The following is a 14,655-nucleotide window of genomic DNA, read 5'->3' on the forward strand; positions in this document are numbered from 1 at the left end:
AAATGTATGGACTGGAGAGTCAACATCTTTATAATAATGAAACTTATCATCCATGATATGTCTTTCTACCTTCATACTCTTTTATGTCCTCCAATTAAATTTTCCCCATTAAAGACCATAGATCATATACAACTTTTATTAGATATTATTCACATATTCTGTATAGACTTACTCCTGTTGTGAATGGGGCCTCCAATGCCCCTAGTCTGCTCCCCTTACCATACATCAGTGTGGTTTTACTGAACTATGAGAGAGGAATATGAAAAATGGGCATAGAAAAAGGAGTCAGAGTTTTAGCCATGTGATGTCACTTCTCTGAGCCTCCATCTCAGTCTACACAATGGAGAATATGAAAACCTGTCTTGAAGGATTCCCATTTACATGCTACCTTCACTATTTTTGCCATATTGCACACCAGTGTACCACCACTTTCTGCTAGCCCACATGGTGCCTTTGTGAGAATTACAGAAAGGCACCCATCTTCCCAGTAGGTACAGCAGTAAGCAGCTCATAGGCTATACATCAGCCTAGTTTGCCAACACCTCTCCTCCCACAGGCAGGACACCTGTGCAATAAATAATCTGCACGGTTGTACACAGTTGGCCCTACTATTGATGTTTGACCTTTTCCTTTAAATATCTACTCCCATTTAAAATTTATTTTAAAAAGAAATTTTATTACTACTTTAAATGGAAAAACAGTATCACTTCCCATTAAGATCATCTTAAAATTAAAAGTGATAAAGCCAACTGACATTATTTAAAACCTGGCTAGATACCACTGCCTGCCAAAGGCTCTGAACTTGAGCCTGAGCCCTCTTCTCTTCATTAAAAGTAGAAAATTAGCAACTATTAAAGATCATCAAGTAAACATCCTTGATACAATCAGATGAATGAAATATGAGTGAAAAACTGAACTACTTTCTCATTATGTTACAGTATTCCAAAACGCCTCTTTGGGAAAACACCAGAACAGTATGCATAAGCGCATTATGAACTCTATTCCTTACACTTAACGTTAAAAACAGCCACCATTTGAAAGCATCCTTGGTCCAGACACTGTTATAACTTCTATACATCCTCATCTCATTTTAATGCTCACAATAACTGCAGATAATTAACTATAACTAATACTCACAATAACCATAGGTATCATTAGCCCCATGTCACAGATGAAGAAACTGAGGGTCAGCCGGCCAACTCTAGGTTAGACAGATGTTAGGATTTATTCTAACACCCGTCCCTTTAACCACTACATTCATCATGTAAAATAACTGTGCCTGGATTAGGGGTTATTTCATGAGCCACAGATGCACAGACTACACACTTCATTTCTCCTAAAGGAAAAGTCCTCATGACAGACAGCCACACAGGCTCAGCATCAAATTCCCTCTGTCTGGTCCAGCCTGAGCTGTCTTGGCTGCAGGCCCTCCTGGGGACTGGGGAAGAAGGCCCCTGAGCTCCCTGCAAATCCTCTTAGGGAGAAGAGCCTAGCATGAAAATGGCTACATATAATCCATTCGCAGGCCTCCGCTCTGCAGTCATTCAGGTATTTGAATTGCCGAATTCAATTATTACTGGAGCCCAGATAATCATTTTATGTGTCCCCACCAGAACAACTGGATAATATAATTTTGCTGGGACAGAGTCACAAGAAAACAAAATTCTCCCTGGTTCCTGACACAGTTGGTTCTACAGGGCAAAGCACAAAAGTAAAGATGCCTTAGATAAAAACCACATGAGAAACAGGATGCGACAAGATCAGACTAAAGCTGGGAAGGGACACTCCTCCTTGCTCCTCGGACAAGATGCTGGCAGAGCACCAACACCCCTGCCCCCAAGATGGAGGGGACAAGGGTAGGCTCTGATGGAGGAACTAACCACCTAACTGGGAAGCAAGAAGAGTTCAACAAAAACAAAAACAGAACAGTGCCAGGAGAGGTAAGGACTGACAGAGAAGGGAGCACCAGGGAAGGGGCTGGGGTGGGGAGTGCGGGAGGCATCCCTGGCAGGTACCAGAGCAGGACCAAAGGGGCAGGAGGCGGGAACAGGTTCCTGACGAGCAGAGAAAGCTCAAGAATAAATTTTTTTTGACTAGATGTGAAAATGAGCTGTGAGAAATAATAAGAATCCAAACAGAGCAGGTCAGAGATGGGCAGCAAGGGAAGGGAAGGGCCTTGAATGCCGCATCAGAACATTCAGTTCAAATGCATGAACTGTGTAAACACACAAGACTCAAAGTAAGCACTGCTGGGGAATGGGATGGATCCGGCTGTTTTTCAATCCAAGTCATCTGCTTTCTCTTGGACATCAGTCTTCTGGTTGCCAATGACTGAATCCTTTGTCCAGGAGTAGGGATTCAGAGAACTCTGTCGAGCACTGTTCTCGACCTTTCTGTCCCAGTGTTAAAAATATGTAATAATGCTTAATTGCCAGAGTTGAATTCTTATATAGGGGTGCATGCTTTAAAATAATCTGACAAGTTTACTTGTGAGAATTGGTTTTATATTTTAAAATAACATGTAAACTGACTTTTCCTTGTAAAATTAGAAAGGTATGTGAATCCTCATATAAAACTTCTTAAAAAAAAAAAAATTCCACCCCTTCCTAAGTGCAAATGATGGGATGATTTACAGAAAATCCAGTGAAGTTAGTCAGAGATACCAAATATCCCTGCACATGAGTTATCTGAGGTTACTCTGAACAAGAGTGCCAAGTGAGGCCTCAGACCAGTACTGGGCATTTTAGGAGGCAGTGTGCACACTCGCGGTTTTGTGGTCTTCAACCGTCCTGCCAGCCCGGATGAGTCTGGGTTGTCAGGGACCATCTGGTGACAGCATGCAGTCTGGTTCAGCAGAATCCAGCCCAGGAAATTCTGAGCCTCCCAGAGATGCACTCCCTGTCGAAATCTCATTGCTGTGACTGCTCCTGCCCTTCCAGGGCCCTGACCAGGCGTATTTTCTAACTAGTGACCAATATTCTCCAGCTGGCTTAATTTGTGACTCAGAAAGAAAAGGCAAAAAGGGAAAACTTTCTATGCATCTATGTTTAATACCAAATAGAAGCAATCTGATGATGTAACGTGTGGTATTAGTCACTTGTGTCCTTCTGGCCTGTAATGTCTATGTCTGGACTATCCATATGTCTCTCAAAGCTCTTCTTCAAAGCACTTTGAAGCCTTGCCGCCTGGCTCGCTGCAGGCATGCAGTAACTGCTGGTCCACGTGAACAAAATGATAGTGAGGTGTTAGAAGGTCAAGCTCCCAGGGAGGGATCATCTCTCATGGGAGCTGGAAATCCACTGCCCATATGCAGGGAAGGGTGAGGGGTTCTGCAGGCACTGGCAAAAAGCCAAAAACAAATGTGCTCAAAGCTGGCTAAACATAGTGACTGCTGGAATGTGGAGGGTCATGGTGGGAGAGAAGGCCTCAGAGCTAGAACAGGGGTCTGACCACTCACGGAGCAGGGAAGTTTGAAGGAGCACAAGTGCCCCTCATCATGCCACTCCATCACCCTGCTCCTGTAATTGCCGGGGAGCCACCAGCACCCACCTCCCTACCAGTATCTTGGGCAGGAGCTCCAAGGGGCACTTCTCAGTGTCTCTTGGATGTGGAAGCAACCTGAGGACAAAATCACATCCAGCTGCTGGGGTCTGAATCCTTTCTAGATCTGGTATCTATCATCGCATGATTACATTCCCCTGCTCCTCTAGGAAAGGATGCAGTTACTGGACACCAACTTAATCCTGGCACTTCATAAACAGAGGTAGAGCCCTGACAGAAACACTAACAGAGGGGACTTCCCTGGTGGTGCAGTGGTTAAGACTCCACGCTCCCAATGCAGGGGGCCCCAGGTTGGGGAACTAGATCCCACATGCATGCCACAACCAAGAGTTTGTATGCCACAACTAAGACCCAGCGCAACCAAATAAATAATGTTAAAAAAAAAAAAAAGAACGGAGGGAAGGAAGGAAGGAAGAAAGACAGACAGACAGACTAACAGAGGCAGACATGTGAAGAACAAAGCCCCAGCAAGTGCCCTCATGGGGGCAACACCGTCCAAGAGCCATGAGGCGGCACAGCCAAGATCCTGACCCTAGGCCCTGTGCTGACACTGCTGCTGCTCTCCCAGCAGTGCTGCCAGGCGGGATTATTTCAGGGGACAAGCCAAGGTGAGGAGAACTCACCCAAGGTGTCCACCCAGGTTCAGAGCCCCAACTGCTTTCCTGCCACTGGGGCTCGTAAGAAGTATCTGCTCTGGCTCCCATCCTGCACTTGCCCCTCCGAGGCCTACAGGCCCTGCCTCCTAATCCACTGCAAACCGGTCCACCCGAAAGACACAGTGATCTTAACACTGAGGTCTGTGCAGGACTCTTCGACGTCTCCTCCACTCCCTACCAGATGGACTCTCAACTTCTCTTCTTGGCATGGAGGGCCTCTCACTCCTGGCCTCCTGCCCACCTCTGCGGCTTTATTTCCCTCTGCTGTCCCCAAAATTCCCCAAAGAGACGGGCTCTCCCTCCTTCTACCCATTTTGTCCTAAAAACTACTCTTCCTCTGTCAACGCCCCATTTGGCCCATAGGTGGCTGAGACCCTCCACCTCAGAGAATGGCCAAGGGCCAGAGCACCACCTAACCCTGGCTACAAACCAGCGCTGAAACAACCAATTAAAGGATAGACTGCTCAGTGAGAGAGAGCCCTGAACCCAGCGCTCTGAACTGGGAGCTGCCTCAACACCAGGCCCCGCAAGTCGGCCTGGAAATATAAATATTCTGCTAATATCTGCTGCTCTTCTCTAGGGCTGGTGGGAGGGTGCATTACTTAAAATAGGGGCCTCTCTCCCAAAAAATCCACAGACCTGGAAAATTCCAGCTCGCATGGCAAACTAGCAGTCCCTACAGTCTTATCTGCCCCTCATTCCCCGAATGTCCTAAATTCTCAATGAAGACAAGCCACTTACTCCCGTGGCCCTGCACGTCGCCAGCATCTCCAGGGGCGGCCAGAGCAGCACGGCCTCGCTCGAGCGCCTGTAGGCAGTCCACGTCCAACGAAAAGAAGTGAACAGACCCAGACTCCGGAACACCTCTTGTTGCTTCAGTTTTCCTGGATTAATCTTTACCCAGCTGGAAGGAGACCCCGCCCCATCAGAGGCAGACTAGCAGGGATTCCCTCCTCTCTCCACCCCCCGCGCCTACATCACCGCGGGGACCACAACAGCCCGGCCCGAGGCTCCGCCTCCCCACCCACACCCTCCCCTCCACCCGCCCCACCAGGCCTCCCTTAAACCGCGGAGGCCACCCAGTCCGTGAGCGACGGCCCTGCCCACTGCCCCCAAGTCTGAGCTCCCGGGATCCCGGCCCTGCTGACCTGTCCTGGAGACGCGCAGGTCAGAGGGCGCATTCTTCGCCAACCCCACCCCTCGCCCCGCACACACACAGGAGGGGCAGAACCAGCCCGGCTGAGGACGGGAGCCAGAGAGCGCGGGCGGGGCAGCGCACCGGGCGACGGGCCGGGGCCTCGGGGGCCGCGCGGGGACCGCCAGCCCAGCTTGGGGCGCCGGCCAGGAGAGGAAAGAGCCCCTCCCCCTTCCCGCTCCGGGGCCCCGCCCGGCCTCCAGGCGGGGAGGCGCACCGGTCCCGAGGGAAGGGAGGCGCGGCCGGAGACAGCAGGGAGGACACTTACTTAAAAGGCTACATAGTTTCACTCCCCGCCTTTCCCCGAGCCGCGCCGACAGCTCCCGGCCCCCGGGTTCAGACTTCGGGGCCCACCACCCCAAAGCGGCGGATCTGCTCCACCGCCCGCCCTCCGTTGGGCGGAGCTACGCCTCAAGGCCTCTGGTCAGCCCAATGAGAGGCCGTCTTTATTTGGAGTGACGCGTGCTCAGAGCAATCATCAAGTCGGCCCAGCCGCGGGTGGGGCTCAGGCAGCGCACAGCACTTCCTATTCAGGCGGGGCCAGCCCAGAGCCGCCGACTGCGCATGCCCGGAAAGGGAGAGGGCGGGGCCGAGAGCAGATCTGACACAAGGGGTGGGGTCCAAGCTAACGCTGCTGGAAAGCCGGCTGGACTAGGATGGGGAGATCCGGGAGCCATCCCGCCCCTCAGACCGCCCTTTACTGCCCGTTTTGGAGGATGGAGGTGCCCAGTGCTACGAGGCATACCACTCCCACGAGGCATACCACTCCCGTCGCTGGCAGGGTCTAAGAGTCAGAGTGCCTGGGTTCTAGCCCCTTCACCTGCACGGACGTAGCGTGGGTTCTGGCCCCTTCACTTGCATGAACGCGGCGTGATCTTCGCCCCCTTTTTTATCTGAGCCTCAAGTTTCCCCTTCCATAAAATAGAGGCGGGTTGGATCTGCCGAGCGCTAATATTCTAGACCGTAATGGGGTGCGGAGGAGGGGGAGATGGGGGACCTACACGTGACCTCCCGCGTGCGGCCCCGCCTATCCCTGGTCCAAGGGATGGAAGCGCCAAGCGAGGACGGGCGGGGGTGGGCGGACCCTAAGAAACCCGACCTGGTCGCCCTTGGCAGCGGCTAAGGCGGAGCGCGCGGCTCCACGGCCGGCTAGCCCTGGCGAAGGCACCGGAGGAGGGTGGGGACCGCAACCCGGGCTTCGCAGGTGGCTACCGTGGAGGCGAGGGCCGCGCAGAGATTCGGCGTGTGACTAGGAGCGCACCTGGGGAGGATGGACGCGAGGGGACGGGAAATAGCTAACGGGGCTCTCTCTCCGCGCCGCGTGCGTGGAAGCGCACGTCGTGGATCCTGAGCGGCTCTGTAGACAGCGGCAGCGCCAAGCTCCCCTCAGGCCATGAGGAGTGCTCAGGCCTGCCGGCCGGGGGACGCCGTCGGGGCTGGCTGCGTCCTGCTGAGCTGAGGGCGTGAGGCTGAGAGGGGCGCAGGAGGCAGGGCTGCGCGGGAGAGCAGCGCCATGGCTAAGGAGGAGTGCAAGGCGCTACTGGACGCGCTCAATAAGGCGACCGCATGCTACCACTGCCTGGTGCTCACCATCGGCGGCTCCGCGGACTCGCAGAACCTGCGAGAGGAGCTGCAGAAGACGCGCCAGAAGGCGCAGGAGTTGGCGGTGGCCCTCCGCGCCCGGCTGACAGCCCCCTTGCGCGATAGAGGCCTGGGCCCCGAGGAGCGCGCCGAGTTCGAGCGCCTGTGGGTGGCCTTCTCCGGCTGCCTGGACCTGCTGGAAGCCGACATGCGGCGTGCGCTGGCCCTGGGCACCGAGTTCCCGCTGCATGCACCGCGGCGGCCCCTCGTGCGCACCGGCGTGGAAGGCGGCGCAGCGGGCGTAGTGGCCCGCGCGCTGAGCACCCGCAGCCTGCGGCACGAGGCTGAGCGCGACTTCGACGTGGAAGACCTGCACCAGCTGGAGCGGGAGATCCTTCAGGTGGGCGAGATGATCCAGGATATGGAGATGAAGGTCAACGTGCCCCGCTGGACGGTGCAGGCCCGGCAGGCGGCAGGCGCCGAGCTCCTGTCCAGCACCAGCGCCGGTGTCTCTTCCGTGGGCGGTGCATCCATAGAACAGCGCACCGGGCCCTGCGACCTGAGCAAGGCCAAGGCCGCCACCATCTTCAGTGCCGTGCTGCTGGCGGCTGTGGCCTTGGCCGTGTGCGTGGCGAAGCTGAGCTGACCCATACTCGACGGCCCCCCGCCGCCACCACTCCCTACCAGGAGACACCTCTCGGAGAACACCTGCAACCGGCAGGACTAGGGATGGGAGTGGGATCTGGCATGTTTCAGGGGAGCGATTCTAAAACCCTGTGTGTGTACGTGTATGTTTATACGCGCGTTTCGAGCACACATCTGCCTGGGCAGAACATGGCTTGCTTCCTCTTGCTGGCCCAGGAGGAGTTAACTTTGCGCCGGCCACCAGGATATTACCGCTAATGTATGCAGGAGCTTTATCCTCTATTAATAGAAATCACAGTGACCCGAGATTCCTCCGAGTTAATAGGTTACCGCCTGTGCTGCTGGGGCGTGTTTACACTGAGTCTGAGCTTGGGGCCCCCCACCCCTGCCGTTGATTCCTAGGCTCCGCATGGGACAGTTTGGAAAGAGGGTGAGGTGAAATTAAGTGTGAAGGGGGGGCTGTTTTGGTGTGTGTGTGTGTGTGTGTGTGTGTGTGTGTGTGTTTGTGTGTTGGTTTTGTTTCCTGGACAAGAAAACAAATTGCAACAAGACATAAGCAGTTTTTATTACCTTAATCCTTTGGGGCCTAAGTTTAGGAGAGTGTGCAAATAGACGTTCGTGCAAGGTGCTTTCGGCACAGGATTATACACTTCTGCACACACTTGCCTATTGAAAAGGGCTCCACCCAGTCAGCCTGGGAGGGGCAGCAAGCTTTGGGAAGGGCCGCAGGCTAGCGAAACAGGCACTTTCTCCTTGGCTGGGGCTTATTTTTGTTACAGAACTAGACCAGAGTTTTTGATCCTCCTTTGGGGAATCCTCTCTGGAGCCCTTAATCCTATCTATCCCTTGGAATTTGCTTGCTGGCCAGTAGGAGAGCTGGCTTTGGAGGGAGCTGCACAGCTCCCTGACCCTCACACTGCCCCCTGGGAGGGTCAAGTGGCATCACTGGGCACAGAGGTTTTGAGCCAGTTAGCCCTGAGACTGGGTTAGAACGTAACAGCTTTAACTTCAAATTTAAGGAGGTTTAAAAAAAAAATCGTTTGTTAGAAAAATCACATGACCACATTGTGTACTGTCAAAGCTGGTTTTTTATAAAGGACGTTTGGCCACGAATTCATACGGGTGCCAATGAGTCATATATAGTGTTTTTACTTATATACTTAGATTGCTAAACATACATTTCCATCTATTTTTAAAATCTATCTTCTTAAGGCAGGAGATCATAGCATAAACTACTGAAACCACTGGTGTCAATGACAGAAGTTAAGTGACCCTAGCCTCTTTGTGGCTATAAATAAGGAAATGTGGAAAACACCTTAGGTCCCAGGCTGGAATTTGCCTGAGCAGTGCCACCAAACTCCCACCTGTGGTCCAGACAGAGCATTGTTGCAGAAGTAAGGCTGAGAAAACAGATGCATTCGACTCTAAAGCTAATTTGAAATAAAACCCAGAGATACAATTTTTTTTTTCTTCTCTTTTTTTATCCCAGAAGTGTGAGAAAGGAGGAGGGAACTGGCAGTTTTTCACAAGGGCAGTTTGGAGGGCCAAGGGGCAGAAGCAAATAGCAGCAGTAGTGCTGCCTGGGCACCCAGTACTTCAGGCCACCCTCCCAGCCTCATTCACCCACTCCCACTCCTCAGCACACAGATTCTAGTACTATAGATAGTGAAAGCACGGGATCTGTTTGTGTATTTCTGTGATAATGGTTTTAAAAGACCCATAAAGTCTTAAGCCGATTAACAACAACAAATAAAAGGAACTCTTTCTGCTTCATCCAGTCTGGATGAATCTGAACTGGGCCATGTCAAATTCTTTGTGCACCTGCCTTCCCAGGGTACCTTCAGAAATGACATCAGATGTTTTCCAACTCCCCTCTTCCTCATCCCACAAGGAACACAACTTGCAATCTCTGTCACTTTCCCTAAAGTCTCATCTCTCTCAGGTAAGAGGTGGCAGGGGCATATTGTGACCCAATGTTGGAAAATATCCCTAAAAACCAAGCCCTAAATGTATTCTTCTGTCTCTAAAACTATGACTCTGTGTTCTTATCAAGGAGTTTTGGTTCATGATTCATCAGAATCTATTTTTTAATTAATTTTTATTGGAGCATAGTTGCTTTACAATGTTATGTTAGCTTCTACTTACAGCAGAATCTGTTAAATAACCATCAGAAGTTGTGTAATCCATCGCTTCTTGGCCTTTAGATTAAGATCAAGTGTAGAAGTTGTGTAATCCGTAGAGAGCAATTGGGACAAGCAAATTTCTTTTTTTTTCTTTCTTTCCACCCACTTGGCAGATCCTTGAGTATTAACTTATATGTGCAATCAGATGTGTACCTGATTCTGAGGCTCCTCTGCTTACTGAAATTAGTGATAAAGTACTACACACACACCAAAAAAAAAGCTGAATTACAATAAATATATTTATCCTGTGGTCCTGTTAACCTAAACAACTCTTTGACTATGTTAAGCATTTGTAATATTTGGAGTTATAACTTTGCCTGATAGAACTTTTGCTATATGATGCAAGCAAAATCACTTTCTGCTTGGGCAATAGGCTGCCCTCTAACAATATCTCCCTGCTCTCATTTCTATGTATAATTCAAGAAGTTGCTTTCTGGTAGAAGCCTGATTCACTTTAAATGTTGCATATCAAAGTCATTAATTTTCTAAAAATATTTGATATGATCCTATACCATGATACAAATGATAAAAAAATTACAAATATTTAATATAAGGTATATATGATATGGTCAGTGTTAGAGTCTACTTTTCTAAATTAAAGGCACAAGTGAAAGGATAGATCTTTACCTCAAAAGTGCTATTATAAATCTCTTGTAAAGTTAAATACCTGTAAGAGAAAACATGCCTGGCTTCCCTTTTGGGAAAATAACACAGCTTTATCTGATACTGAGAAGACAAGAACTTGGAATGTCAAAGTACTTATCATGGGAACTTTCAACTATTCCGATTAGAAAAAAAACAGAAAACACTTAATAATGTTTGTAGAAGAAAAAAAATGCCTGGCAAATTCTTTTCTATGTGCTCTAAGAATGTATGCTTTTAAATGCCGCACGGGATTTAAGTCAAATTAGAGCATAAACGTCAAGATTTACCTAAGGTTTACAGTAAGCTGTGTAAGAGATGGGTGCTGTGGAATGACTAAAAAGCAGCTTGGGCTAAAGAGAGTTCTCGCTTGCATGAGGACCCTGATTATGCTGCGTTTTCCTTTTCAATGTGCACATTGATATATTTTTAGCTACACAGTTGCTTTTCAGATCCCAGCTCTCTGTTCTGTAATAAATGTTTGTTAAGGGTGCCAGTCCCAAAGTGTGAGCCTGTAAGGCAGCCTGAGAAGTAAAAGTGCTGTAGGACTGGCCTCCGTATTCCTTTGAGGAGTGCCTCTTCCTGCAAGGCCAGACTAGCTGTGATGGGCAGGGCTCTGCCTTTCTCTCCAAGTACCTCTCTGTGCCTCACTTCCCTCATCTGTGAAATGGGGTGGGGGGGGGGAGGGGGAGGTTCTGAATGATTAACTCAAAGTTCCCTTCCGGAGTTTAAAACATTTAACAGAATACAGTTAAACAGGAAAGGGTTATTTTGCTTGTTTGGGAGTTTTGGGAAGAGGGGTTGTTATTGTTGGTTTTGGTGCATATGGAAATGGAATCTTACAGTTTGTCTAAAAGTAGTCTGTTGGTAAAATTCCATATGAATTTTAAAAATCAGAATGAAGTAAGCTTACTGTGATTTTAGTCCATGTCAGAATTAGTGTCTGGACTTAAAAGCAAATTTGTATAAACGCTACTTATTCATAGTATTTAAATTAGAGTAGACATTTAAATTCAGACTCTAACTCTGAGACCAAGAAAGCCTAGTGTTTATTAAACAGTTTGTTTTACCCAGCAATCTAAACTGATTCTGGTAAATTACAGATGTGAAATACCCTCATTTGTCATGGAGTCTGGGAGAATCCCATTCTGTAACTGACCTGGTGCCCTGAGAACTATAACTGCATTGGCTGCCTGATGCTGGGAAACTAGCATAGCATGGGTTGTTTTGTATGTAGCATCAGATCCTAGTTGGAATTAAAGGCTTTGTGTCTACTGTTTGAATGATGCTTCTAACTAAAATGGTCATTAATAATTAAAAAATTAAAAATAACACGCAGCATTTATAATTTAGTTGAAAAAGTCACCCTCAAATGACTCAGCTATCAACTATTATGATTTTTTAAAGATATTCTTAATCTTCTTCATGAACATTTAAATTGCAGTGAATATCCTGATCAACATATTTACCCTTCACAGGCTTCATTACATAAAGAGATGTTCAGAAAGACTCCAGCACTTTAAATCTCCAAGTGCTTTTCTACAATACAATTATACTCTTTTTTTTACCTTTATTTTTTATTTTTTAAAGAACTTTTATTGAGATACAGTTAACATACAATAAACTGCATGTATTTAGAGTGTACAATTGGTATCCCGATCTCTCAATTCAATACAATTATACTCGTCTTTTAATACAGGATGGAATCCAGGAAGACTAGTAGGTCTCCACATGAACGATCTTTGGCTGTGGTCAACACAGATCAAAGTCATGTCCAAATACTGTTTCTTTGGCTCCTAGGAACTGACCAAAGATGCAAGAACTGACCACATGCTGCAGCCCTGTGTCCATGAGCACAAGATGGATGTCTGGAAAAGCATTCCTCTCTTTCATTCACTTATTTTCATCTCATTCCACAGAGGATTCTGGGTGTTTTCCTTGCGGTACTGTGTGATCTTGGGCATCCTTCTTCTTTGGTGTTTCAGTTTAGAATGTTATAACCTTAAGGCTTATATGACAAATGTCAATAAGCCAAATGAGAACCCCTGTTGGCAAAATGATTTTCAAGAGTCCTTCTAACATGCTGTTGTCAGAAAGCAAAGTTGAATGTCCTTTGTCTGTAAGTATGTGTTAGGCACATAGAGAAGATCTATGAGGAAATATACAGAAATGAAAATGTTTGTTAAGATGGTGGGATTTTGAATGGTAATTTTTCAATATATTTTCATTTACTATAATTATATTGTTTTTACAATAAAAGTTTGAATGCTCTTATCAACTAGAAAATGTTACTTATTAAAATATAAATTTTAACAGTTAGGGTCTCATTTATGACAATTTCAGAACACACACACACACACACACACACACACACACACACACACACGCCCCCACCAGGCGCTGCAAACAGGCAAGGCAAAACTTTTGGAATCTTACCCGCAGAGAATCAGAAGCACAGGGAATCAGAAGCATGTTTTGAAATGTAGCATCAAGACAGAATAGCATTGAGGTTAGGAGCACTGTCTATGGAATAGGGTACCCCTGAGTTCAGATCCATGCTTATTGAAGATGTTCATTAATCTCCCTGACCTCAATTTCCTTATCCTTACAATGGGAGTAACAAGAGGGTATACTTCATAGGGATATTGAGATAAAACTTTTTTCAGGCACAGGGCTCAATAAGTGTTGGCTGCCTAAAATGGGATGGTTGGGCAAAAGAAGCAATATATATGAAAACAGTAACTTTCTATAACAGGTAAAATCTGCTAGAAATCATTTTGAAGATTAAAACTAGATAAACTCATCAAATGAAAGAAGGTATGTAATAAAAGGGTCAAGGTTACAGAGGGAAATTCAGGTTGATCTAGAAGTTGGAATCTGTACATTTTAATTTTTTTATAAATTTATAAATTTATTTTATTATTTGGGTCTTTGTTGCTGCACACGGGCTTTCTCCAGTTGCAGTGAGTGGGGGCTACTCTTTGTTGTGGTGCGCGGGCTACTCACTACAGTGGCTTCTCTTGTTGTGGAGCATGGATTCTAGGCATGCAGGCTTCAGTAGTTGCAGCACTTGGGCTCACTAGTTGTGGCACATGGGCTTACTAGTTGTGGCACATGGGCTTAGTTGCTCCATGGCATGTGGGATCTTCCTGAACCAGGGCTTGAACCCGTGTTCCCTGCATCAGCAGGCAGATTCTTAACCACTGCACCACCACGGAAGTCCCTGTACATTTTTTAAAGTCAAACTTATTGAGGTATAATTCAAATACAGTAACTTTCATCCTTCTTAGGTGGGCAGTTTTGAGTTTTGACAAATATACACAACCATGTAACAACCACTGCAATCAATATATAGAATCTTTTCACCACCCAAAAGCTCCCCTGTGTCCTTTGTAGGCAATCTTTTCCTCTCACCCCAAGATCTAGCAACCACTGATCTGATTTCTGTCCCTACAGAGTTGCCTTTTCCAGAATGTCACCTAAATAGAATCTTCATTTTTGAGAAAACATGTTATGAAACTTTTTAAAACCCTTTTCAAAAAACACTTTGAGAAATCATTTGTATGTGACGATTCTTGGTTCACTGAATGTTGCTGGTCATTCACAGGTGAATCTCACTTAACTGCAGTGACACGTCTTTGTTTCTAGGCAGGCTGAACAAACTCTCCTGCTATATTGACCTCCAAGCTGACATCATCTCTCCATGGCTAGCCCCACAATCTCTTCTTTTTTTCACTGAAAAATGTGATAAATAATGGATAACAGAAATGAATTTGGGTTCACTGAAGTAGAGATTGAAATAAAAGTCTGCTTGGAGCTATGCGTAAGAAACAACATGATATGTTTGGAAAGTTGTTTTTCTTTCAGCATCATGCATGTTCTGATAAACCAAATGACATTTCTTACAATAAAGATAGCTGGGGAGGAATCAACCAGTGGAACATCTGAACAGAGAGTCGAGTGTCCTTCTCTGAAGTAAGCAACCATTGTCATAAACCAAGTGACTCACCTCTTGTGACCAAGTGGCACATGGTAACTGCTAGCCCTAGTAGGAGATGGCTGTGTGCACTTACTGTCAGGCCTGCAGTAGCTGGCACTGTGCACCTGGCAGAACAGGACCTGGCAGGGAACTCAGAGGACATGCTGATAGGTTTGGAGACAGATTATAACACTTGCTGCATGTGCATGTGTG

The 14,655-nt window shown here is 47.4% G+C and overlaps 2 protein-coding genes across 6 annotated transcripts in view; one reads left to right on the forward strand and one right to left on the reverse strand.

Annotated features, from left to right (window-relative positions):
* The window catches only part of ANKRD27 (ankyrin repeat domain 27), a 60,734-nt gene extending 54,918 nt beyond the window's left edge, over window positions 1-5,816 (reverse strand). For 3 of the 5 annotated variants that reach the window (XM_057710695.1, XM_057710694.1, XM_057710690.1), the window contains exons 1-2: window positions 5,681-5,792; window positions 4,959-5,121 (exon numbers count right to left, since the gene is read on the reverse strand). In XM_057710695.1, the coding sequence (XP_057566678.1) occupies window positions 4,959-4,985 (27 nt within the window). In that variant the 5' untranslated portion in view covers window positions 4,986-5,121; window positions 5,681-5,792. The other 2 variants (XM_057710691.1, XM_057710692.1) reach the window with 2 other exon arrangements.
* A 695-nt stretch (window positions 5,817-6,511) lies between these two features.
* RGS9BP (regulator of G protein signaling 9 binding protein) lies at window positions 6,512-8,664 on the forward strand. The gene has a single exon (XM_057710697.1). The coding sequence runs from the start codon at window positions 6,926-6,928 to the stop codon at window positions 7,637-7,639; it is 714 nt and encodes a 237-aa protein (XP_057566680.1). The 5' UTR covers window positions 6,512-6,925; the 3' UTR covers window positions 7,640-8,664.
* The last annotated feature ends 5,991 nt before the right edge of the window (window positions 8,665-14,655 follow it).

The sequence above is a fragment of the Hippopotamus amphibius genome, chromosome 16, assembly GCF_030028045.1.
Source record: "Hippopotamus amphibius kiboko isolate mHipAmp2 chromosome 16, mHipAmp2.hap2, whole genome shotgun sequence".
Taxonomy (NCBI): Eukaryota; Metazoa; Chordata; class Mammalia; order Artiodactyla; family Hippopotamidae; genus Hippopotamus; species Hippopotamus amphibius.

Excerpts from the sequence above, each read along its gene's own strand:
- RGS9BP (XM_057710697.1), top strand. The coding sequence starts at position 6,926 with ATGGCTAAGGAGGAGTGCAAGGCGCTACTGGACGCGCTCAATAAGGCG.